Source organism: Protobothrops mucrosquamatus, unplaced genomic scaffold, assembly GCF_001527695.2.
Source record: "Protobothrops mucrosquamatus isolate PMUCROS unplaced genomic scaffold, P.Mucros_1.0 scaffold1357, whole genome shotgun sequence".
In the NCBI taxonomy this organism is placed as follows: domain Eukaryota; kingdom Metazoa; phylum Chordata; class Lepidosauria; order Squamata; family Viperidae; genus Protobothrops; species Protobothrops mucrosquamatus.
The window spans coordinates 160,005-181,440 of NW_015387550.1; the positions used below are offsets into that span (position 1 = coordinate 160,005).

The following is a 21,436-nucleotide window of genomic DNA, read 5'->3' on the forward strand; positions in this document are numbered from 1 at the left end:
GAATGAGTTAAGACACTAGCTTAAGTATGTCTATATGACTATTAGTTTACAGTTGCTTTCTTTGTACTAATAGAATTTCTAGTATCTGTAAAACAACTATCTTATCAAAAGCCATGTCCTTAAATCTCTGGGTCTAAGTTCCAATACTGGATTAGTGAAGCCTGACACCCATATCCCTTGTTTCTTACAGGAGTCTCTTCCTGTAAGCAGGAAGATTCTCAAGACACAAAGCTAATATCTAACAATATTCGTTTCCTTCAAGTATATCCAGCATCAGCTCAGTATCAGCTTCCTTCTGCTTTCTTTTATCACTCCTCTCCCTTTCCAGACCTTAAATGGAAGAATTTGTCACTACTATTAACTCCATTCTTCATAAGGGTGTTAAATTTGTTTGTTTTTAATAGAGAATGTTGTGTTCAGGTAAAATTGTGTTGTAAAATGACAAAGGGCAAAAATGGTGAGAGAATATAACCCAGTAGTTTGAAGATGAAGCTTAAGAAGTTTTGAGGAAGGCTATTCTACATAATCCACAAGAATCTGGATGACTACTGTACTGTGACAGCAAAGACAGAGAGAAAACTCTAACATATGTTGCCACTTAGTGGTATTCTGAATGTTTGCAACTCAGATTTGAGAAATTAATTTTAGAAATCTAGTACTGGCATACCTACGAAAAAACTGGAAATAAATAGAAACAATACATTGCACACTAAAGAACTATGATGTCACAATCATTTGGAGAGGGCAAGGAATATTCCAGTGTCTCTGGTATTGCAGTGTTTCATTTTTATTTTTTGACATGAGATCTATATTTTAAACAATTTATATGGCCACCTATTTCACTTCTATCACTCTGGGAAATAGAAGTTTATATTCAGAAATAAGACAAAAATTATGCAATTTATCAAAAAAGAAATCTAACCCACAAAGTATCATATGCCAGAGGTCCAAACAAAATCATTCCATTTTACCAACACTGAAAAATAATAACCATGTTTGCAATTCCTTTCATGTTAAAGCAGAAAATAATATTCCTATAGTTGTTTTTTTTTAAGTTCAACATGGAATTGACACAAATTTTAAAAATTGCTAAATACAATTTTTCATTAATACCCAAATTAGCCTGCATGTATTGTCTGGAACAATTTCTCAGTTTGGACTTAGAACTTTATGACAATACACCTTCAGTTCCTGCCTCTTCCTTACACAAATTGAGCTTTTAAAGCTCCTCAGCTATCAGCCTCTTTATCTCTTTTTCTTCTGTAGGATAGGGATAGGCCGGGGAAATTGGCTATTCAAGTCGACCCATCTTTTCTACAGGATGCTACATCCGGAGGCTGCTAAAAAGGCAAGAGAAAAACAAATCAAGCAATCATCAGATTTCCCAGCATGGGACAGAACTTTTTTCCTCAGACTAATTAAGAGTTAATACCATAGATATGACCCTAAAGCACGAAGAAAGGGGAAGTCTGGGTAGAATAAAATGTTTTAGATTGCAATTTGATAGGAAAAGAGCAAGGAAGGATAAAGAGAAGCAACCTCTTGGAAAACGTTAATATATGCTGGAATGCTACACCCCCAATAAAAAAAGACAGTTCCTTTGGCATGTAAGAAAAATTCCGGCCAGCCAATGGCGATAATTACATGCCAAAGATTCCTTCCAAAAAATCTTCTCAAAGATTGGTTTTCATTGCTCACGTGATCCGGCAGAGGCTTATGACTGGTTACGTTTTGCGCGTGCTATGAAGATTTCTTAAGGGCAAGTGGAAGGTGGGACAGACGGTTGATGAGGTGGTTATTGTGAGAAGAGAAAAAAACGTCTGACTCCGAAAGTTCCCGCCTACAATGACTCCTGAATTGCGTCGTGGACTTTGATTGGGTTTAGAAATGTCAGGATGTAATTATATGTGAGTGACTGACAAAGATTGTAATTGTCGCCATAGGAGTGGTTTGCATCTTCAGGAGTTTCATTTTCTGTTGAAACGACTCCGTTGTGGGAAAGAACGGTATGCGCTTTTTCATTCCTTTTGTGATTGTGACAGGGGAACTCAAGGGGATTTCTTTCGTGCTAGTCGGAAAGAGTGATCGTTTCTCTGACGAAACCGGGATTCCACGATAATTAATAGTGGCAGTATTTTGTGGAGCCCTTCATAAATTGACTTTGTGTAATATCTTTAACCATAGTTAATTGAGCAGTAGTCTATTTAGTTAAATCATGTTTTCGAGATTAGCACGGCATGGTGAATATACGTTAACTACATAATTGGGCTTGCCAGCATTCTAGGCTAAAAGGTAGGTTGGGTTGGGTGATTCAGGTTTATCATAGGCATGTACTCCTGAGGCCACCTTAATTTGGGTTCCCCTGTCTGAATAAGCCACATTGAATATAATGCTCCCAAAGGTTCATTTTAGTTCATAGGTATATGATTTTCAGTAGAAGATATAAGAGTTATTAATTGCATTCCAGCTATTCCTGCAACACCTATCATACTTGCAAATATGACTGTACAAATAGCCCAATATTTCTGTTGCTAAGTGAGACATTTGTTAAGTGAATTTTGCCCCATTTTACAACCTTTCTTGCCACAGTTGTTAGGTGAATCACTGTAGTTAAAGTTAGTAACATGGTTATTAAGTGAATTTGGCTTCCCCATTGACTGCTTGTCAGAAAGTAGCAAAAGGGGATCATATGAAACCAGGACACTGCAACTGTTATAAATATGAGTCAGTTGCCAAGCATCTGAATTTTGATCATGCAACTGTGGGGGATGCTGCAACAGTTGTAAGTGTGAAAAACAGTCATAAGTCACTTTTTTTCAGTGTCATTGTAACTTCAAACAATCACTAAATGAACTGTTGTAAGTTGAGAAGTACCTGTACTTGATTGTGTAATGGATTGCATTGTAAAATGTTGCTACTTTCAAAATGATAATCCCTATAGTGAAACACTTTTTGCCCTAATGTGTGCATTTTTCTGCATCTAGGAATTTCCTTTTCAAAGTGAATGGTGTTTACATGGACTAACGATTAACTAATATGGCCTGTAGAAGAGAAGGAACTCAAGAACAGCTTCTCTCTAATATCATTTCAACTATGAATTCTAATAAGTCTCCGGCATGTGCCAGTCAAGCTCATAGAATATGTATGGTGTCTGACTTTTTTTATCCAAACATGGGTGGAGTGGAAAGCCATATTTACCAGTTATCACAGTGCTTAATTGAAAGAGGACACAAAGTTATTGTAGTCACCCATGCTTATGATGATCGCAAAGGTATTCGATATCTCACCAATGGACTGAAAGTCTACTATTTACCATTAAGAGTTATGTACAACCAATCTACAGCCACTACTCTTTTTCACAGTCTGCCTCTGCTCAGGTACATATTTATTCGAGAAAGAATCACCATTGTCCATGCACATAGTTCATTTTCTTCTATGGCTCATGATGCACTATTTCATGCTAAGACAATGCAGCTACGGACAATTTTTACAGATCATTCACTTTTTGGATTTGCTGATGTCAGTTCGGTGCTTACAAATAAACTCTTGACTGTATCACTATGTGATACAAACCACATAGTATGTGTTTCTTACACAAGCAAAGAGAATACTGTATTAAGAGCAGCACTTAATCCAGAAATAGTTTCTGTCATCCCTAATGCTGTTGATCCTACTGACTTCACTCCAGATGCATCTAGACGTGACAACAACACAATAACTGTTGTTGTGGTTAGCAGACTTGTATATAGAAAAGGTAATAAGGTTGGAAGGGTAAGATGTATTTAAATGTTTTTTTAATGTGTATGGATCAGAAATTACCTTTATTGATTTTGCATTTTAAATAAATATTGTGCATAATATAAGGGGTAATTTTTAAGCCCTAAGATGTTTCTGTTTTGTCTGAACTGGATTTTAGACCCATGACAGATGTAATTTAATTCTGGTTTAATATATAGTATGTCATGGATTGAATCTATAAATTGGATGAACTGCAACCAACTTGAGGGAGAGGGAGGGAGGAAAGAGATGGTGTTACTTTGCGTGGTCTTGAAATTTTAAACTGATTTCTAATTTATTTATAAATATGTAATTATTTATAAATTAGAAATACTGTAAATTTCTAGGACATGGACGTACCCATGCATCAAAAACACAATAAGAAATACATGTTGAAAGAGTTTTTTTTTTAAAAAAAAGATTGCTTCAGTCAAAAATTTCTAGCAGGCATATTTTTCAAAATTGATATAACTAGGTTATGAATGAGTACCCTATTCTTTTGGAGATTTTAGTTTAGGACCAAGAAAATGTTCACTGAGTAATAAAATTCACTAGATAATCTTGCACCAGTACCTTTTTCAAGCTAATCTTTTCTGCAGGTTGTGATTGAAAATAAATTGGTGAAAAAGATAGATGCATATGGCTGAGTGTTCTTCAAGAAGGTACTCTCTTTTGCTGTGTCAATGTTACTTTCCAAAAATGGCTAGTCTAGGTCAGAATCTGAATTAATTGAATATAATAAAAATTAAATTAATTAAAAATGATGAACAATTATTCCTTGTATATTATATTTTCCTTCCTATTGCATTAAAATTACAATTTAGTGACAATGTTCAGGGGAGCTTTAGGCATTGCAAATAACAGTGATTCCCAACCTGTGGTCTGTGAAGGCTTGAAGAAGTATTATGATTTAAATCTTGAATTAAGTCTTGGTGGGCTGTGGCCATGGGCCGTGGCCACAAAAGGTATTTAATGGGAGTTTGTGGTGAAGAAAAGGTTGAAAACCACTGGCATATAATGTTTCACATTGTGATGGACTGGGATTGGCAACATGACATCCCAAACAATTAAAAGGTGACCCCTGACTTCCAAAATTAAAATGATCTCTTACATATACATTCTTGATATTTGGGACATTTTAAGTGTTTAAATGATAAATGCTTTATTTCTTTTTAAATATAAGGCATGGAGGTACTTTCACTTTAAAGGATTGCCAGCCATTAGTCTGGAACTTTAGGGTTTATATTTTATTCTAAATGAAATCAAGAGTGTTATTGAAAATAAGATGTAGATTACTTTTTATAAGAAGAGTAGGTTGTATACTCTTTAGCTCAGAATTTTGCTCATATCTTGTTACAGTTCAGCCAGTCATTATGTTACCTGACTCAGTTTTATGACTTTTTTTTACGGTAGTCATAAAACAATCCATTTAGCATTTTATGCTGGAAAACAGCTGGAAGTTTGCATACCACAGTCTCATGATCTCATGATATTGCAGCTGGTCATAATTGCAAGCTGGTTGCCAAGCACCGAAAATGCAATCACAACTGCAAAGGGTGGTGGTGGTCTATCATAAGTTTGAGTGGAAATTATGCAATGACCACCTGTAGTATGTAACAGAAAAATAAAAGTGCACAGAGGTTGGTCAGCAGCATATAAGCTCTTTTGAAGTTTTGTCCTGGAAGGTCATTTACAACCATGCAATGTTAATATAAAACTGGTTTAGTAAATTATTAAGGTGTCTTACATTTTAAATATTGTATTTTGGTTTTGAAATTCTGAAAGCTAACCAGTGGTGGAATGATTCATACAAAAGACGATTGTTTAATAATCATTTTTTATAAAACTGAATAAATATTTTTCTTTAGGTATTGATTTACTTAGTGGTATAATTCCTGAGCTATGTCAGAAGTATCCAGATTTACATTTTTTAGTTGGAGGAGAAGGACCGAAAAGAATTGTATTAGAAGAAGTACGGGAAAGATATCAACTACACGAGAGGTATGTTTTCTGCATTGTATTTAATATAGCTATGTTAATTAAAGATTTAGCAAGGAAATGAAGAAAGGAATGGGATGATGATTTTATACAATGGATAATATTTTGAAATAATGGAAAATACTTGTAGCTCGGGTTGTAGGTTTTGGCTGTGATTTGTTCTCCAAGCTTGTTTTAATATAATTTCTGAACATTTTGTTACCAAACTACTGTAGGTAACATCAGCAGCAGGATTTTCTTGTCCTATTCTCCTTAGCTTGATGACCCAGGGCCCCGAACGGAGGCAAAGCAATTAGCGGCTCAGAATAATTGTCTTTGTAAGCACTGCCAACGTTCACCCAACAGCCCCCACATATGCTGGCTCAAGTTCAATAAAACAGTCAACGGAGTTCAACAGTTCTTTAAAGTAAAACAGATAACAAACAAAGTATGATCTTTTCAACGCCCAGCTTGCCTGTAATATGCAAACTGCAAAACTGAAGACAGCAAGGAAAACTCAGGAGGAAACAAACTTGATCCAAAATACAAAGAGTCCAGGTACAAGAGCTCACATTACAAGAGTTCACGTTTGTTCCCGGCAAATGCCCCACCCCACAGCGTCTCCTTAAATACCTATTCCCCAGGTGTGCCTTGTGAAGTGGGGCGTGACGCTCTCCTCCCGAGCAAGTGAGCCTGCCTCCGTTGTTCCCTCCTCTTCTCTGCTCTCCTTGTTCTGGGATCTGGTGGAGAGGGGCCTTGCTCCTCGCCTGAGCTCTGCCTTCCCTGTTCCAAACTTGAAGGGTCCTGGCCTGCTTCAGCCTGTTGCTCCCCACAGTCCTCTGAAGCCACAGACACCCCCTCCTGGGCCTCAACAGGGAACTCCATGTCGTCCTCAGAGTCAGGCTCGGATGGAGGCATGACATTAGCTCATAAATGTCTTGTGTGCCAGAGTAATCAGTTGGTCGTACAATTGGTTGTTTGTTAGGAGATAAATTTGAATTCTGAGCAGCTGATTGGTTCTCTTGTTGATTGGTACTTCAAATGGTCTGGTTTCTTACATATTGATATGTTGGATCTAGATCAGTGGTGGTGAACCTATGGCACATGTGCCAGAGGCGGCACTCAGAGCTAACTCGCCGAGGTCCCGCATGCCGGATGCATCCCAGCATGGCTGGTTTCCCTCCCCCCTGTCCCAGGTGCTGACTATCATCTTTAAGGTGCTCCATGGCAGCGGACCAGGATACCTTCGAGACCGCCTTCTGCCACAGATTACCTCCCATCGGCCAGTACGCTCCCACAGGGTGGGTCTCCTCAGGGTGCCGTCGGCCAGACAGTGCCGGCTGGCGACCCCAAGGGGGAGGGCCTTCTCTGTGGGAGCTCCCACCCTCTGGAANGGCCTAGGGTAATTTTTAAGAGGGGTTTTTAGAGGAGTTTTTAATTATATTTTAAATTAGACAAGTTAAATATTTCATTTTAATTAATTTTAAATTTTGTGTTGTTATTGGTGTTTTTAATTGATTGTCAGCCGCCCTGAGTCCGCAAGGAGAAGGGCGGGATATAAATTCGAACAATAATAATAATAATAATAATAATCCCTCCTGGCCTCGCATGCTCTCCTTTTCCTGGGCACGATCCACTGCATCTGTGCTTCTCTGAACTGCTGGTGGTGGGCTGCGGAGCCCTAGAGTGCGCTGGTCGAGAGGCCGGCAGGCTGTGGCTGCTGACGGACACTGTTAGCCCCCATGCGCTCGCTGGCCTCTGTGTGCGGGGGCCGATGGTGTCAGGCAGTAGCTCCCCTGGCTCCTGCCCCGCCTTGCTCTGCGGTAATGGCACCCCTGCCCTGCCTAACCTTGCCTAGCCTCACCCTGCAGGACGAGCCTCCTGCCCACCGCCCCACTTACCAGAGACCCCCTGGATCTCCCCCAACCCTGCCCAGCCCCCATAGGCATCCCTCCCCATGAGCAACATTGAGGTGACCACGCCCACCTTGGCCACACCCACCCAGTCTGCCATGACCACCACAGCCATACCCACCCAGTGGGCCATGCCCACCTGGCACCTGGCAATAAATAAATGGGTTTTGGATTGCAGTTTGGGCACTCGGTCTCTAAAAGGTTCGCCATCACTGATCTAGATCAATATGCTTGTTAATTGCTCCTTTGGTGGAATAGCAAGCCTCAATAAATTCACGTGAAAATGTAGGTTGTTTCTCTTGATTTTTTTCTAATATTAATTATTGATAAAAATTTCAAGAACTCAATGACATGAGAGAATGTTTGGATGATCTTAGATCTCACTATTTTGTTTCTCTATACTTGATTATTGAATATTTGCAATATAGCTGAACCAATATTTAGCATTTTAGCCTTCTTTGAAGACAAGAGTTGGAAAAATTGAAAATTGATTTAGCTGCATTCCTCATGAAATGTGAAATGTGGAAACTCTTAAAAAGCATAATCTAACATACTTTGTTCTTGATGTAATTAAAATTAAAGACTTTGAAAATTAATTGATACTGATGGCATTAGTAGTTCATTCATATTAGTTGATTTCACAGTTGGTTGCAAGTATTTATCTTGGACTGTGCTTTTCTCTGTTGATAAAAATATTTCTATCAATATTTTTTTCTTTGTTTCTCAAAACCTTATAGAGTTCGTCTTCTAGGAGCCTTAGAACACCAGGAAGTTAGAAATGTCTTGGTGCAAGGTCATATTTTTCTTAATACATCTCTCACAGAAGCATTTTGTATGGCAATTGTGGAAGCTGCCAGTTGTGGTTTACAGGTAAACCTTTTTCTTATTGAAAGAAATTAAATGGACCATTGTCTTAAGAATTTAATAAAACTACGATAGGAACAAAATCCATATAACACCTCTATGTTAAGAGCTGTATCATTTGCCATTCTGGGCACAATTCATGGTGCTGGTTGTCACTTTTAAAGCCTTGTCACTTTCTCCCAGTAACATCTGTTTGTTTAATGCAAACTAATATGGCAGGTTTTTTAAATGTATATTTGATTAGAGACTGCTATCTTTAGGGGCCAAGGAAGTGTACCTTCTTAATTAACCCCTATTCCCCTCAACATGGCAATTCTCTTATCATTTTCCTCCTGAGGAGGAAAATTGTTCTGTTGTGTGTTCCTTTCTTCATGTTATCATTTATATTATTATAATACATAATTTGTTCCTGATTATGTGTTATGGAATTGTAAACTTCTCAGTGTTGGCTGATTGGCGTGCCTGCAAATAGCTAAATAAAATAAATTTAGCCCTTTATCAGTGGCAAAATTTCCATCTAGTTTGAGGTAAAATAGTACATTTTAAAAACATCTGTCAAGTAAAAAATGGTAAAGAGTAATATTTGTAGTGTTTTCTATTGCAGGGCTTTTCAACCTTTTCACCCATTGTACAACTTTTAGGATATGGCAATATCCGAGTACCACCAGTCGCCTAGCAAAGTGTCAAAAACTTGATGACCAAAAAAAAAAAAAAAAAATAGCAGGGGTGAGGTGGGGGGTGTTTGGTTTTTATTCCCCCCGTCTGCTGGCTGGTTGCAGCAGGTTTTGGTCACTTCACATGACCCTGGGACACTGTGACCATCATAAATATGAATCAGTTGCCAAGCATCTGAATGTAAATCACAATACCCTGGGGATGCTGCAACATTTCAGCTGATCGGCACTTCTTCTGGGCTCAGCAGAAGCGCCAGGATCAGTGCTGCTTTCCAGCTGATTGGTGCTTCTTCAGGGCTCAGCAGAAGCACCAGGATCAGCGCCGAGCTCCAGCTGGAGCCTGGCGCTGATCCTGGCGCTTCCACTGAGCCCTGACAATCTCGAAGAAGCATTGATCAGCTGGAAAGCAGCATTGATCCTGGCGCTTCCGCTGAGCCCTGACAGCCCTGCAGCTCCAGCTATCTCTCGCTTAAGCTTGTGCGGTGCTGTCACCAGTTCAGCTCATTCCCCTCCCCCGCTACCACTTTTCTAAGATGGTCGCGTACCATCTACCAGGTGCCAATATACCACAGGTGGTACCCGTACCACTGGTTGAAAAGCCCTGTTCTATTGCACGTACATTCCAAAATGGGAACACATAAGAGTGAGGTCTAATGACAAACTAAACATTCCTGAAGGAGTAGGGATGGCATTGCAGCGGAGATTGGTGGCCAGACATTGAATTCTAGCCAGTGGAGTTTTCTCTGGACAAAGAGAGACAATGAGATTATTCACCTGCACTCCAGACAGCTGCTACTCATGAGGCTATTGCAAAAATTGTGGGGTTGAGTGGTTGGAAGTCAAGGGATTTTAGTCATGCTCAAAATTGCAATGCAGCCTTTAATGAACATAAGATTTGCAAATGCCTCATTTTCTTAACCACTATCAGATGCAATCAATTTAAAGTTAAAGAGAGATCTTCCAAATAGCAGGATAAGGGAAAATCACTTGTTGAGTTTCTGATAAAAGTGAAAAAAATAAAAGAATTTTAAATTACTACTTAAAAGCTTAACAAAAATTTGGTGTAAGAAAGTTTAAATAGATAAAAGAGACAGTAGTTTTGAAAGATTAATTTTTGGCAAAAGCCTTTTAAAAGTATTGGAGCTAACATGCAGATTAGACTTTTGTAGAATGTTGTTTCTTTAATATTAAAGAAACAGTGGATTTGACAAAATAAAGATAAATATGAGACAGATTGTATGACTGTAATTATGGAGCATCAAATAAGACTTAAATATTAAGGACAAAGAAAGGCAAAACAAAAAACAATTGGGGGAAGCCTGTAATTCAGACTAATTTGGTATGCTAGCAGATTTTAAGATTAAGAATTAGCAGACAAAAATGCTTACAAAAATGATGAAGAAAATTGGCTTAAGATTGAGAAAAAAATAAAATATTTGAGTATCACAAATATTGATTATATGTTATTGCAAAATAATTATGTAAGATGTGGAATGAAATTAAAAGGACATGCTAATATGAAGATAAAATAAATTTGTCACGATTGGGGAGAATTTCTGTGTTAAAAATAAATGTTCTGCCTGGAAGGATAGTTTTGTTTCAGATACTATCTTTTTTGAGAACTGATAGACCATTTAAATAATACCTAAAAATTATCTCTAAATTTGTATGATAGGGAAAAATCTATGAGTTAAATATAAGATGTTATAAAATGCAAAGGAAAGAAGAGGATTGGGTTTACCTGATCTGAAATTGTATTTTGCAGTTTATCATTTTGTTTGGGTATTGTTAAAAATTAAAGACTGAATAAAAGAGTTAGAATGACATGACCTGATATTTGGCTGGCATGGATATTTGTGGTATACCAAAGTCAATGTAGATTTCAAAAATCATTATGTTAGATGCGCATATTGAGAATGTGGAATAGGTACAAGTCCAGGTTATTCCTGAATATAGCTTTATGGCTGTCAATACAAGTATTTGATAGAGGAGAAAAAAATAGGCATTTATAACTGCTGGGAAGAAAATTGGAAGCCATATCTTTATATTCTTTATATACTTTTTCTATTTCTACTTTTTTTGTACTTTCTTAACTTTTTTAATTTCTCCCTTTTTCATTCTATTTTAGTTTGTATTAGTTCTTATTTTTAATATGAAGGCTTTCAATAAAAATTATATTTAAAAAAATAAAATGGAAACACCTAACAATTGTATCCTTTCCCATTTGAACATGTGTGTTTGTGCCTTCAAGTCAGAGTTGACTCCTGGCAACTGCCTAGACTAATCCCTGCATTTTTCTTGGCAATTTTTTTTTGAAAATGGTTTATCATTGCCAGCTTTCTAGGAATGAAAGAGAATGACTGGCCCAAGGTCCCCCAACTGACTTTATCTAAGGTGTATTTAGAACTCATGGTCTTCCAGTTTTTAGCCTGGTGCCTTAATCATTACACAAACTGGTGCTATTTGAAAGAATGGTAATGGTAAATCAATTGCTTTCTTTTCTATTTTGGAGTGCAAGAACAAGCTACACAACCTATTTAATACAGGTCCCCATTGTAAACATTTCTGGAAGCACTGAACTTTTAAATGGCTGAAGGTAATAAGTATTTTATAAAGTAAAGAATGAATATGATACAGTCAGAACAACAAGTAATGTGAAGTACTTTAACAGAATAATACTGGACAATTATTGGGATAAAGATTCCTACAAACAAAATATTAAAATATAGTGGAGGGTATAGTTAGGAAATAGTTCAGAAGTGAGATAATGTTTTGTCAGTATATTAAAAAAATTGTATACACTTCCGGTTCTGGTACGCGGCGACGCCGGTTGCATGTAGGGACTCGTCTCCATTCCAGCTGGGTTTTCTTTGCCGGTAGACCCTTAGCGGGTCGAAAGCCACCCTGCAGGGGCAACCACCGAGGAGGAGGCTTGCTGGTGACTGCGGGAGGGCGGCAGCTTCTCCCGTGGCACCAGCTATCTTCTTAGGGCCAACGGAGCAAAGATCGTCCTGCAAGATGGCCGATCACCCTGCTGCACCAGCTGAAGTCACAATTACACCTAAGCGTATCAGACCCACTGCGGATGATCCGGGTGAGACCCTCTTTGCCCCTCTCTTTACCCTACTTGGTTTTTTTTATTGCCTGTAAAAGCATGGCTGGAATTATTTCCCTGTCTGGAAAAAGCAGCTTTTGTATGTGTGGGAAGAAAGGCGCTGAGAACAATTTTTTTTAAAGACTACAGTCTATTTTTATTCATTTTGGGATACAGCAAAAAAACGTTTCTTTGAATTGTATTATTATTTTATATTGGAAGATTATTTTTCCACTTTTTCCTTTAAAAGATAGAAAAAAGGAGAAAAAAATGGTGTCTCGAAAAGATTTTTATTTACTGAGGACATCTAGTGGTGAAAAGTTAATATTGCAACTGTGGATTATTTGGAGAGAAGGGCCTGACTTTCAAACTACTTTGGGAAGAGAAAAGATAAGCTGATGCAGCTGTGGGAACTGAGGGGGTGGATATTGCTCAACTACAGCTTTCACTAAAAAGAAAAAAGAAAGGATTTTATTCAATCACTTAAAATGGAGAAATTTTGCTCTCACTTAAACTGCAAACTTATATTGGAAAAGATTTATGAGGCTACTGAAGAAATATGTGCCACAATGAAAGAGATTACTACAGAATTAAGAGCCAACTCTACCTCAAATTCTCAAACTGACTTTCAGACTACATCTGACTATTCTACAAACCAAAACACATCAGAAGAGGAACTAAGGGAGACTAAAGAGAATGGCAGACTTCATTGAGAATACAGAGGAACTTATTTCACCTTACAAGCATTTCATTTATATCTTTGAGGATCAGAAAAAGCAAAGATTGAGATTTGAACTTTTTAAGCAGCGAGGCTTCAAGGATAAGAGAAATAGAGGTCCAATGCAGAGGTCAGGAGGCTCTTTACTGTCTCAAATGATATTACAAGCAACAAAGAGAAATCTATCGGTTGAAAGGGAAGCTCTGTTATGGAAACCTGCTTGGCATAAAAAGAAGCCTAGAATAAGACTGAAAAGAGAAATTTAAAACTATATGTAATGGATTTAAGGCATTTTAGATCTATGGATTGACTTAAGGACTAAGTTTTTGAGTTAGAAGTAAGAAAAATGGGTAATTATTAGAATATATATATTAAATAGATTAAGAATGTATTTTTTGGAATAATAGGTTTATTTGTATGAAAACTATTATGTAATGGAATGAAGAAAACTGAAGAGATGTTTTAGATTGGGATTGAACTAATAATTAATTGAATGTTATTGTAACATGATATGTTTGTTTGATAATATGGATGATGTTAGCTATGATAATTAATTGGATGAAATTAGAATTTTGTTTAATTTACTTAAATGATTTAAGGTTGATATTACTTTGTCAGCTTAAAGAAATTGATTGATTGATGGATTAGAGATGCATAGGATAGATCAATATTTTATTTTAATTAGGAGATATTAGTGGAAGAAGAAATAAATAAGACTTATGATAAAATTAAGGAATTAGAATATATCTGGAAGGTACCTGAACTGATAATGTGTTTATTTAAAGTTAAATTTGATTATGGTATTGTAATTTCATAAAGCTCTAAAACAGGTTTAGGATTAATAGAAATTTAAGTTAGAAATGGACTATTTTAAATATATTAAGCTATTTGAGGGAAATAGGAAATATTTTATGTATTGATTGAGTTATCTATATATGTTTTGTCTTTGGATTTTTGATTACCCCAGCACCACGGTGTGTCTCGAGCATTTTGTCTTAAGAATTAAAAAACCAATAAAATTTCTTTCAAAAAAAATTGTATACTATTCAGAAAAACAACAGATCTCTTTTTTTGTGAAACATAAACTGTTATATATTATCAGTACAGTATTTGTATTTTTGAGATACAATTTGCCTAGCAAAAGCATAATAATTTATCTGTTGTTTCAGGTGGTTAGCACAAGAGTTGGTGGGATTCCTGAAGTACTTCCAGATGATTTTATAATCTTGTGTGAACCTTCAGTGAAATCCCTCTGTATTGGATTGGAAAAGGCTATTGGCCAACTGAAGTCAGGATCATTGTTGCCTCCAGAAATTATGCATGATAAAGTTAGAACATTCTACACTTGGAGAAATGTTGCAAAAAGAACTGAAAAAGTGGGTGAACTTTCTTGTTTGGAAACTCTGTATTCATTTGAGAACATCATATTTTCTAATAGTTTATCTCATTGTGGAAATTCAATTATATTGCTATCTTTATGCACTTAACCTGTAGCCATCTAGTATCTTACATATAGGGAACTTGGTGTGCCAGAGTAAGTATAGACAAGAGATTTATCTATTAATGGTGTACCAGCTCAAATGGCAATTTTTTTGCAGATCCCTTCATATTCATCTGATACTTCAGTCTCATTTCTAGGGACTACTTTTCCAGTATATCTTATTTTAAAAGATGCTTGCTGTCCTATTAAGATTGGAGTTACTGCACATGAGTAGGAGAAATTTTTTCCACAGTCCTTTGCTTTGGAAAAGTAATCTTTGGGAGCCAATGATATGGCACAAAACCATGACCAGTGGATGTTGCTGCTGTAAAGTTATTCTTCTTTATGAGTTGTTCCTAACTTCTGGTTTTATGTCCAGAGATTTGATGAGAGAGTTATCATGGTCTGATTAATTCATTATCCATATTCATTTGTAAATGTAGGTCTTCTGTAATTATATTTAATAATCATACATTTGTAATCATAATCCAGTTTGGATTACATGCCAAATCCTACCATATTATGGATAGGAAATATATGAAATTTTCAATGACAAATTTTAGGAATCTGGAGATTATTCTAGGAGAACATTTGAAAAATAAGGGAAATTAGTTCTTCTAGTTGACTCCTTTGGATATACCAAAGATTATTCCCTAGTGTATTCTAGTGTTACATTTATAATATATTTATGATTAAGGATGAATGTCTTTGAGTTAATACAATTTACATATTACAGACAAACCTAATTTATGTATTTGTTTTCCTCCAGGTGTACAACAGAGTGGCAAATGAAACTGTATTGTCAATGGGCAAACGACTTGAGAGACTTATCACTCATTGTGGCCCAGTGACTGGTTGCATTTTTGCTCTTTTGGCTATGCTCAGCTTTCTTTTTCTGATATTTCTGAAATGGCTGATACCTGATGATTTTGTTGATACTGCAGTAGATGCCACAGGCCTAAAGGGAGCATGGACTAGAAAATATTTCCACAATAAAAATAAAAAAGAAAATACTACAAACTCCTAAAGGTGCTAGAAGTGGAAAAAAAAACTTTCATTCCCTTACTTGTCTTACACTATTATGGATTTGCTATTAAATTTACATTTATCAAGCAAAACTGCTTATATGTCATTGGACAGCTTTCAGTAATGAATGGAAAGAAACTAAAGCGAAGTTCTACCTCAGCATTAATCTAAACTGGTTTAGGAGAGACATTTTCCCAAGATATGCTGCAAAATCTGTTCACATTTATTTCAGCTTGAAATATTTTATAAATACATGGAATGTCATGTCCATTAATGAAAGAGATCATCTGAGGAAATAAAGGGAAAAATAGGTGAGTTGGTAGATCTTTTGTCTATTTTTAGAGTTTTTTCTGTTTTTAATTTGTCTTGCACCATCATAATATGCTTAAAATTGTATGGAAAAGTAGCAGTGTATGTTCTGATCCAGTATAATACAACAAAAATACCTATACTTTTTAAGTATAGATCCCAAGTCTACTGTTGAGATGGTATGATCAATTCAGTATGTTGATATGATCAACTAAAATTGAGAAATGCATAATTGTGAAGTTGGGAGAATATTCTCTTTGTTTAGGCATCTATCACTCATTCTCCAGCACTGGAGATGGAGGATCCACCCATGGGTAGTAGACTGTATTCCTGCCCAATCAGATTAAGTCAGCCAAAGTTGCCACGCCCGTCCTGGACCATAGATCCCAGTCTTGACTTAATCTTGCCCATGGACGAACGTGTAACTCTGGCTCTTAGGCAGGTATAGTCTTGGCTACTGGTGAATCCTCCACCTTCTTTGGCTATTTAGCTTAATTCGAGAAATTTGGGGAACTGTTAGGAAAATTTTCCAAGCCTTCAATTGGGAGAAAGGCTCCTTCTCTTTTTCCCCCCTCCCAGTATTACCACGATAGAAGGGGATCCTTCTCACCCCTCTCCTTTCCCGAGAAGGGGATCCTTCTCGCCCCTCTCCTCCCCCAACCTCTATTTGAATCCGTTCTCACCGGAGCTCGCGGCTGCGGCCCGGTGACGAACGGAGTGAAAAGATTTGCCCTGCTGCAGGCGGGCCTCGTTGCAGGCCATTTGTGATCGGGGCCTTTCGAATCGGCACCTCGACCAAGGAGGCGAGCGCGCGCGCGCCTTAGATCGTCGGGACTGTTTTGCCGTTCGAGAAACAGTTCGGAAGGTAGCCCTTTCGCTAATCGCCGACAAACGGCCGGAGAAAGGGCGCGAACGGCAAGGGAGTCCTGCTGGCTCAAGGGACTGACGAACGGCCGTTCGTCCCCCATTTGCATATTAGGCGCGCCAGCGGGGGTTTCCTTGTTCTTCGGAACTGCTTCCCTCAGGCATTGCAGCTCGCCGTGAAGGGTTGATTCCACCGCGCGCGGGCGCCATTTTGGACCGCGCGAGGAGGGAGATAGCCGGGGAAGCCTTGCAGCTCGTTCAGGCCTCATTACCATAATGCGTGGCCGCCATTTTGAACCGCGCATCGAGCAAATTGGCCGGAGAACTATCAGTCTCGGAAGAATTAAAGGGCTTTCCCAGACTATATTTTACTCTCAGGGTTAAAATAGTCACTTAAGTGGAAAAGGGGGGAGCTTGGCATTGCACACAACGCCCAGTATTCAATAGGCCGCCATTTGAGGTCCGGCCGCCATTTTGAGGACCTCCTCTGACTGGAATCTCACCCCACATTATCAGCAGTTAGATTTAGCTTGTGATAGGGATCCTGAACAGCCCTACAAAATTCCTCCTCAGGCCCTCGTGTCTCCTAGTCTGCTTGCTTGCCTTAAGGAACAAAGTCACTCTTTTCGTGACTGCTATTTGACATTTGGTCACGAGGATTCCAGGTGTTCCATCAGAGCATCTGTCCTTTTTCCTCCTCAAATTAGGCCGGATTCCAGACATACTGATAGTGTGCCTGTCCTTTTCCGACCAATAATATTATTAGTGGGTTCCTAAAAGTACCTGGGTCCCATACGTACCCACAGTGCGTGTGTCCTCGCCCAGAGGTTGTACTCTCTAGATACCGGGGGGTCCCACTCGAGTCCCTGTGCTATCTGAGAATGGAGGCTACCAATCCTTCAGATGCCGCTGCGCCTCCTCTACCCATCTTGTCCGCCGCTCCACCCAGTCTGAAGGGTCCTGGCATGCCTGCATCAAAAACCAAGGGCAGGGCTACGAACAAGACCTCCAAGAGGGCGGACAAACAAGCCAGCCGGAGACATCAGGCCCTCGAAAAGGAGTTTTCTAGGGCACAAAAGGCAGCTAGACTAGATCCCCCCCAAACCGAGGGATTAACGTGCAATCTACCCTTGGGACCTCCCGCCTTTTCCCCGAGGGGATGGACTACGGGAGAACTCTCTCATTCACCCGTACCTCCCACTCCGCGGCCTCACTACGGACCTCCAGAGGCAACTTTCACTCCTACAGCTGCAGGCCTCCGACCCACGGAGTCTGTACCCATGCCTTTGGAGGAGTGCCTGGCCTTCTTGATTGCGCAAGCAGTTGACAGCGCCTTGAACGCCAGGGCTATTCCACCTAGACCTCCGATTGGGAATCCCATCCCTATTCAGGGTCAGGATGAGGAGACTTACGAAGCACCTTCCTCACCATCAGGGTCCTCGTACTCAGAGGGCCTCTCCCTCCACGACCAGGGCACTGACCAAGGGTTTCCAATGTCTGAGGAGGAGGAAACTTCCCCTGATGCCCCGACATTCAGTGGCATGTTTAATCCTTCTGCTTTCGTCACTCTGCTCCGAAAGGTCGCGGCCACAGCCCACCGGGGATCTGAGCCTCCTTCAATGGCGGCCACTGTTTCCCCGGATCCGGAGTTAGATCCCAATTTTACTGAGCCAGTGGCGGCTCAACATCGTATCCCATGCCCTCCCATGTTCATGACCGCTATACAAAAGCAATGGGCTTCTCCAGCTTCCCTCCCTCTGCCTAGCGCTACTGACAAGAGACTTTATAATGTAGCTAACGAGCTGGAAGAGGCATTAGAGGTACCGACAGTGGATGAACCTTTCGGTCCACTGGTCTCTTCCACCGCCATTCCCGGAGACGTATCTGAAGCACTCAAAGCGGAGGACCGCAAGTCCGAACTCGCTTATCGTAAGACCCATCAGGCGGCGGCCTGGGCGATTAGAGCGGCTTCCTCCGCTTCATTCGTTAATAGATCCGCCCATCGCTGGCTCAAACAGCTTCAGGCCCGGACTCCAGCTGATGATGTCCGCTCTCACCAGGACCTAAGTAAAATGATAGCGGCCATGGAATATGCATCAGATGCATCCCTCCAAGCCACCAGGTTTGCCTCCAAAGCTATGGCATCCAGCGTCACGGGGCGCCGTATGCTTTGGCTGAAGCATTGGCGCGCCGACGTCAAATCAAAGTGGCGTCTGTCATTGGCCCCATACCAAGGAGGCAAACTGTTTGGTGCGGCCCTAGAACCGTACCTTACTGAAAATAAAGACAAACGCAAGGTCCTCAACCACATTCTGAACAAGTCGGAGAAACGTAAAACCTTTTATCCCCGCAAACAGTCCTTTCGGCCTAACAACAGGTACACTTACACCCAGTCCTTCCAGCCTTTTCGCCCCTTTCCGGCCAGGCAGGATAGGCAGGACAGACAATACGACGGACAAACGGCTAAACCCAGGCAACAATTTCAGGGCAAGCGGCCCTTTCGGGGGACCGGCCGTCCATTCCGGCGCTCCAAGTGACTCCCTGACGGTTATTCCCATAGGGGGCAGACTATCTCTCTTTGCCCACCAATGGGAGGCTACCAGCACGGACTCATGGGTGCTCAACACCATACGCAACGGCCTCTATCTGGAGTTCATCTCCGATCCCCCGAATCACTTTGTCTCTTGCCCTTACCCTCGAAATCGAATAAAGAGGAAGTTGATGGGCGACGCCGTCCAACACCTTCTGGACATACAGGCCATAGAACCGGTTCCGGTGGACCAGAGAGGTCGGGGATTTTACTCCATCCTCTTTGTCATTCCCAAGACGTCGGGGGGATGGAGGGCCATCTTGGATCTCAAGGGTTTAAATTACCATCTTGTTTACCGCAAGTTCAAGATGCAGACGCTCCGATCCATCTTGGGAAGCGTAAGAAAAGGAGACTTCCTGACGTCCATCGATCTCACGGAAGCGTACCTTCATACCCCCATCTCTCTCGCCCACCGACGGTTTCTAAGGTTTGCTTACAAAGGTCAGCATTACCAATACAGGGCCCTACCTTTTGGCCTTTCATCGGCTCCCAGGGTGTTTACCAAGATCCTAGCGGTCCTGGCAGCTCACTTACGGATGGTTCCGGTCAGGGTCCAATGTTACTTGGACGACATCCTGATCCAGTCATCTTCCATCCAGTCCGCCAAGACGGATTTAGCACTGGTAGTGAGCGTGCTCCAGGACCATGGGTTCTCGGTAAACTTCCTCAAGAGTCACATGGTCCCCACAACAAACCTGTTACATCTGGGAGCCATAATAGACACTTTGCAATGCAAGGTGTACTTATCTCAGGAACGCCGGGACAACCTGAGGAATTCAGTCCTCCAGGTACGCAGGGGACGCACGGCGTCCTTGCTCACCCTTTCCAAATTATTGGGTCAAATGATATCGACCATAGCCATTGTCCCGTGGTCCAGACTCCACTCCAGGGAACTACAGCGGTTCCTGTTACCCTTTCAGAGGCAGAACCTCAGTGCCTCCAATCAAAGGGTGCGACTCCCTCCTCAGGTAGTGCGGTCCCTCGGATGGTGGCTGTCACCAGCCATCCTCAAGGGGTCACTGTTCAAAGAACCGGGCCGAACACTGCTGACGACCGACGCCAGCCTGTTTGGCTGGGGTGCGCACCTTCGATCGCAGTGGGCCCAGGGTCGTTGGTCCCAATCGGACCTTCGGCACGACATCAACTGGTTGGAGTTGCGGGCCATTCATTTAGCTCTCCGACATTTTCATGCTCTGGTAAGGAGGCGACACGTCCTTGTCCTCACGGACAACGTGACTGCCAAGGCTCATGTGAACAGGCAAGGGGGCACCCGTTCACGAGCTCTATTGACCGAGTCACTGCTGTTGGGATCCTGGGCAGAACACAACCTGGCTTCCATCAAGGCCGACCACATTTCGGGGAAGGAGAACACTCAAGCCGACAGGTTGAGCAGGACCACCATAGACCACTCGGAATGGCGTCTCCATCCGAGGGTGTTCAAGGAGGTTTGTCACCGTTTCGGCCACCCACTAGTGGATCTCTTCGCGTCTCCGGCCAACACACAATTACACCGCTTCTTCTCCCGGTTCCCTTCTCAGGGGGCGGAACAGATCGATGCGCTTCGGTCCCCATGGCCCCCGGGTCTCCTCTATGCCTTCCCGCCGCTCCCTCTGATCCCGGCGGTGGTTCGCAAAATCCTCCAAGAGGGTGCAGAGGTTCTTCTCATTGCTCCTTATTGGCCACGGAGACCCTGGTTCGCCGATCTTATGAGCCTATCCATCACGAACCCATGGCGGATTCCCCCGGACAGAGTATCACTCAGTCAGGGGGACATCCTCCATCAGGATCCCCAATGGCTCCAGTTAGCCGTTTGGCGCTTGAGCGGTCTTGCTTGTCACGACAGCTCTGTTCCACAGGGGTGATCAATGTAATTCAAGCGTCTCGTCGCCCCTCCACTAACCGAATTTACGAGTCCACATGGCAGAGTTTCCAATCTTGGTGCTCCAGGAAACAGTTGTCACTTGTTCAACTCACTGTTCCTCATATTTTGGAATATCTCTTGGAGGGTCTGGAGCGGGACCTAGCCCCGAACACATTACGCAGGCAGGTAGCTGCTCTGTCCACGGTTCTATCCTGTGACTCTGTAGAGTCGTTAGGGCATCACCCATTGATTAAATCTTTCCTCAGGGGTGCGGCAAATACCAGGCCGC

At 41.0% G+C, this 21,436-nt stretch overlaps 1 protein-coding gene across 1 annotated transcript; it reads left to right on the plus strand.

Annotated features, from left to right (window-relative positions):
* Positions 1 to 1,901: 1,901 nt before the first annotated feature.
* Positions 1,902 to 15,776, plus strand: PIGA (phosphatidylinositol glycan anchor biosynthesis class A). The gene is made up of 6 exons (XM_015821581.1): positions 1,902 to 2,006; positions 2,985 to 3,754; positions 5,646 to 5,778; positions 8,405 to 8,537; positions 14,187 to 14,393; positions 15,267 to 15,776. Exons 2-6 carry the CDS (start codon positions 3,037 to 3,039, stop codon positions 15,522 to 15,524), a joined length of 1,449 nt encoding a protein of 482 aa, XP_015677067.1. The 5' UTR covers positions 1,902 to 2,006; positions 2,985 to 3,036; the 3' UTR covers positions 15,525 to 15,776.
* The last annotated feature ends 5,660 nt before the right edge of the window (positions 15,777 to 21,436 follow it).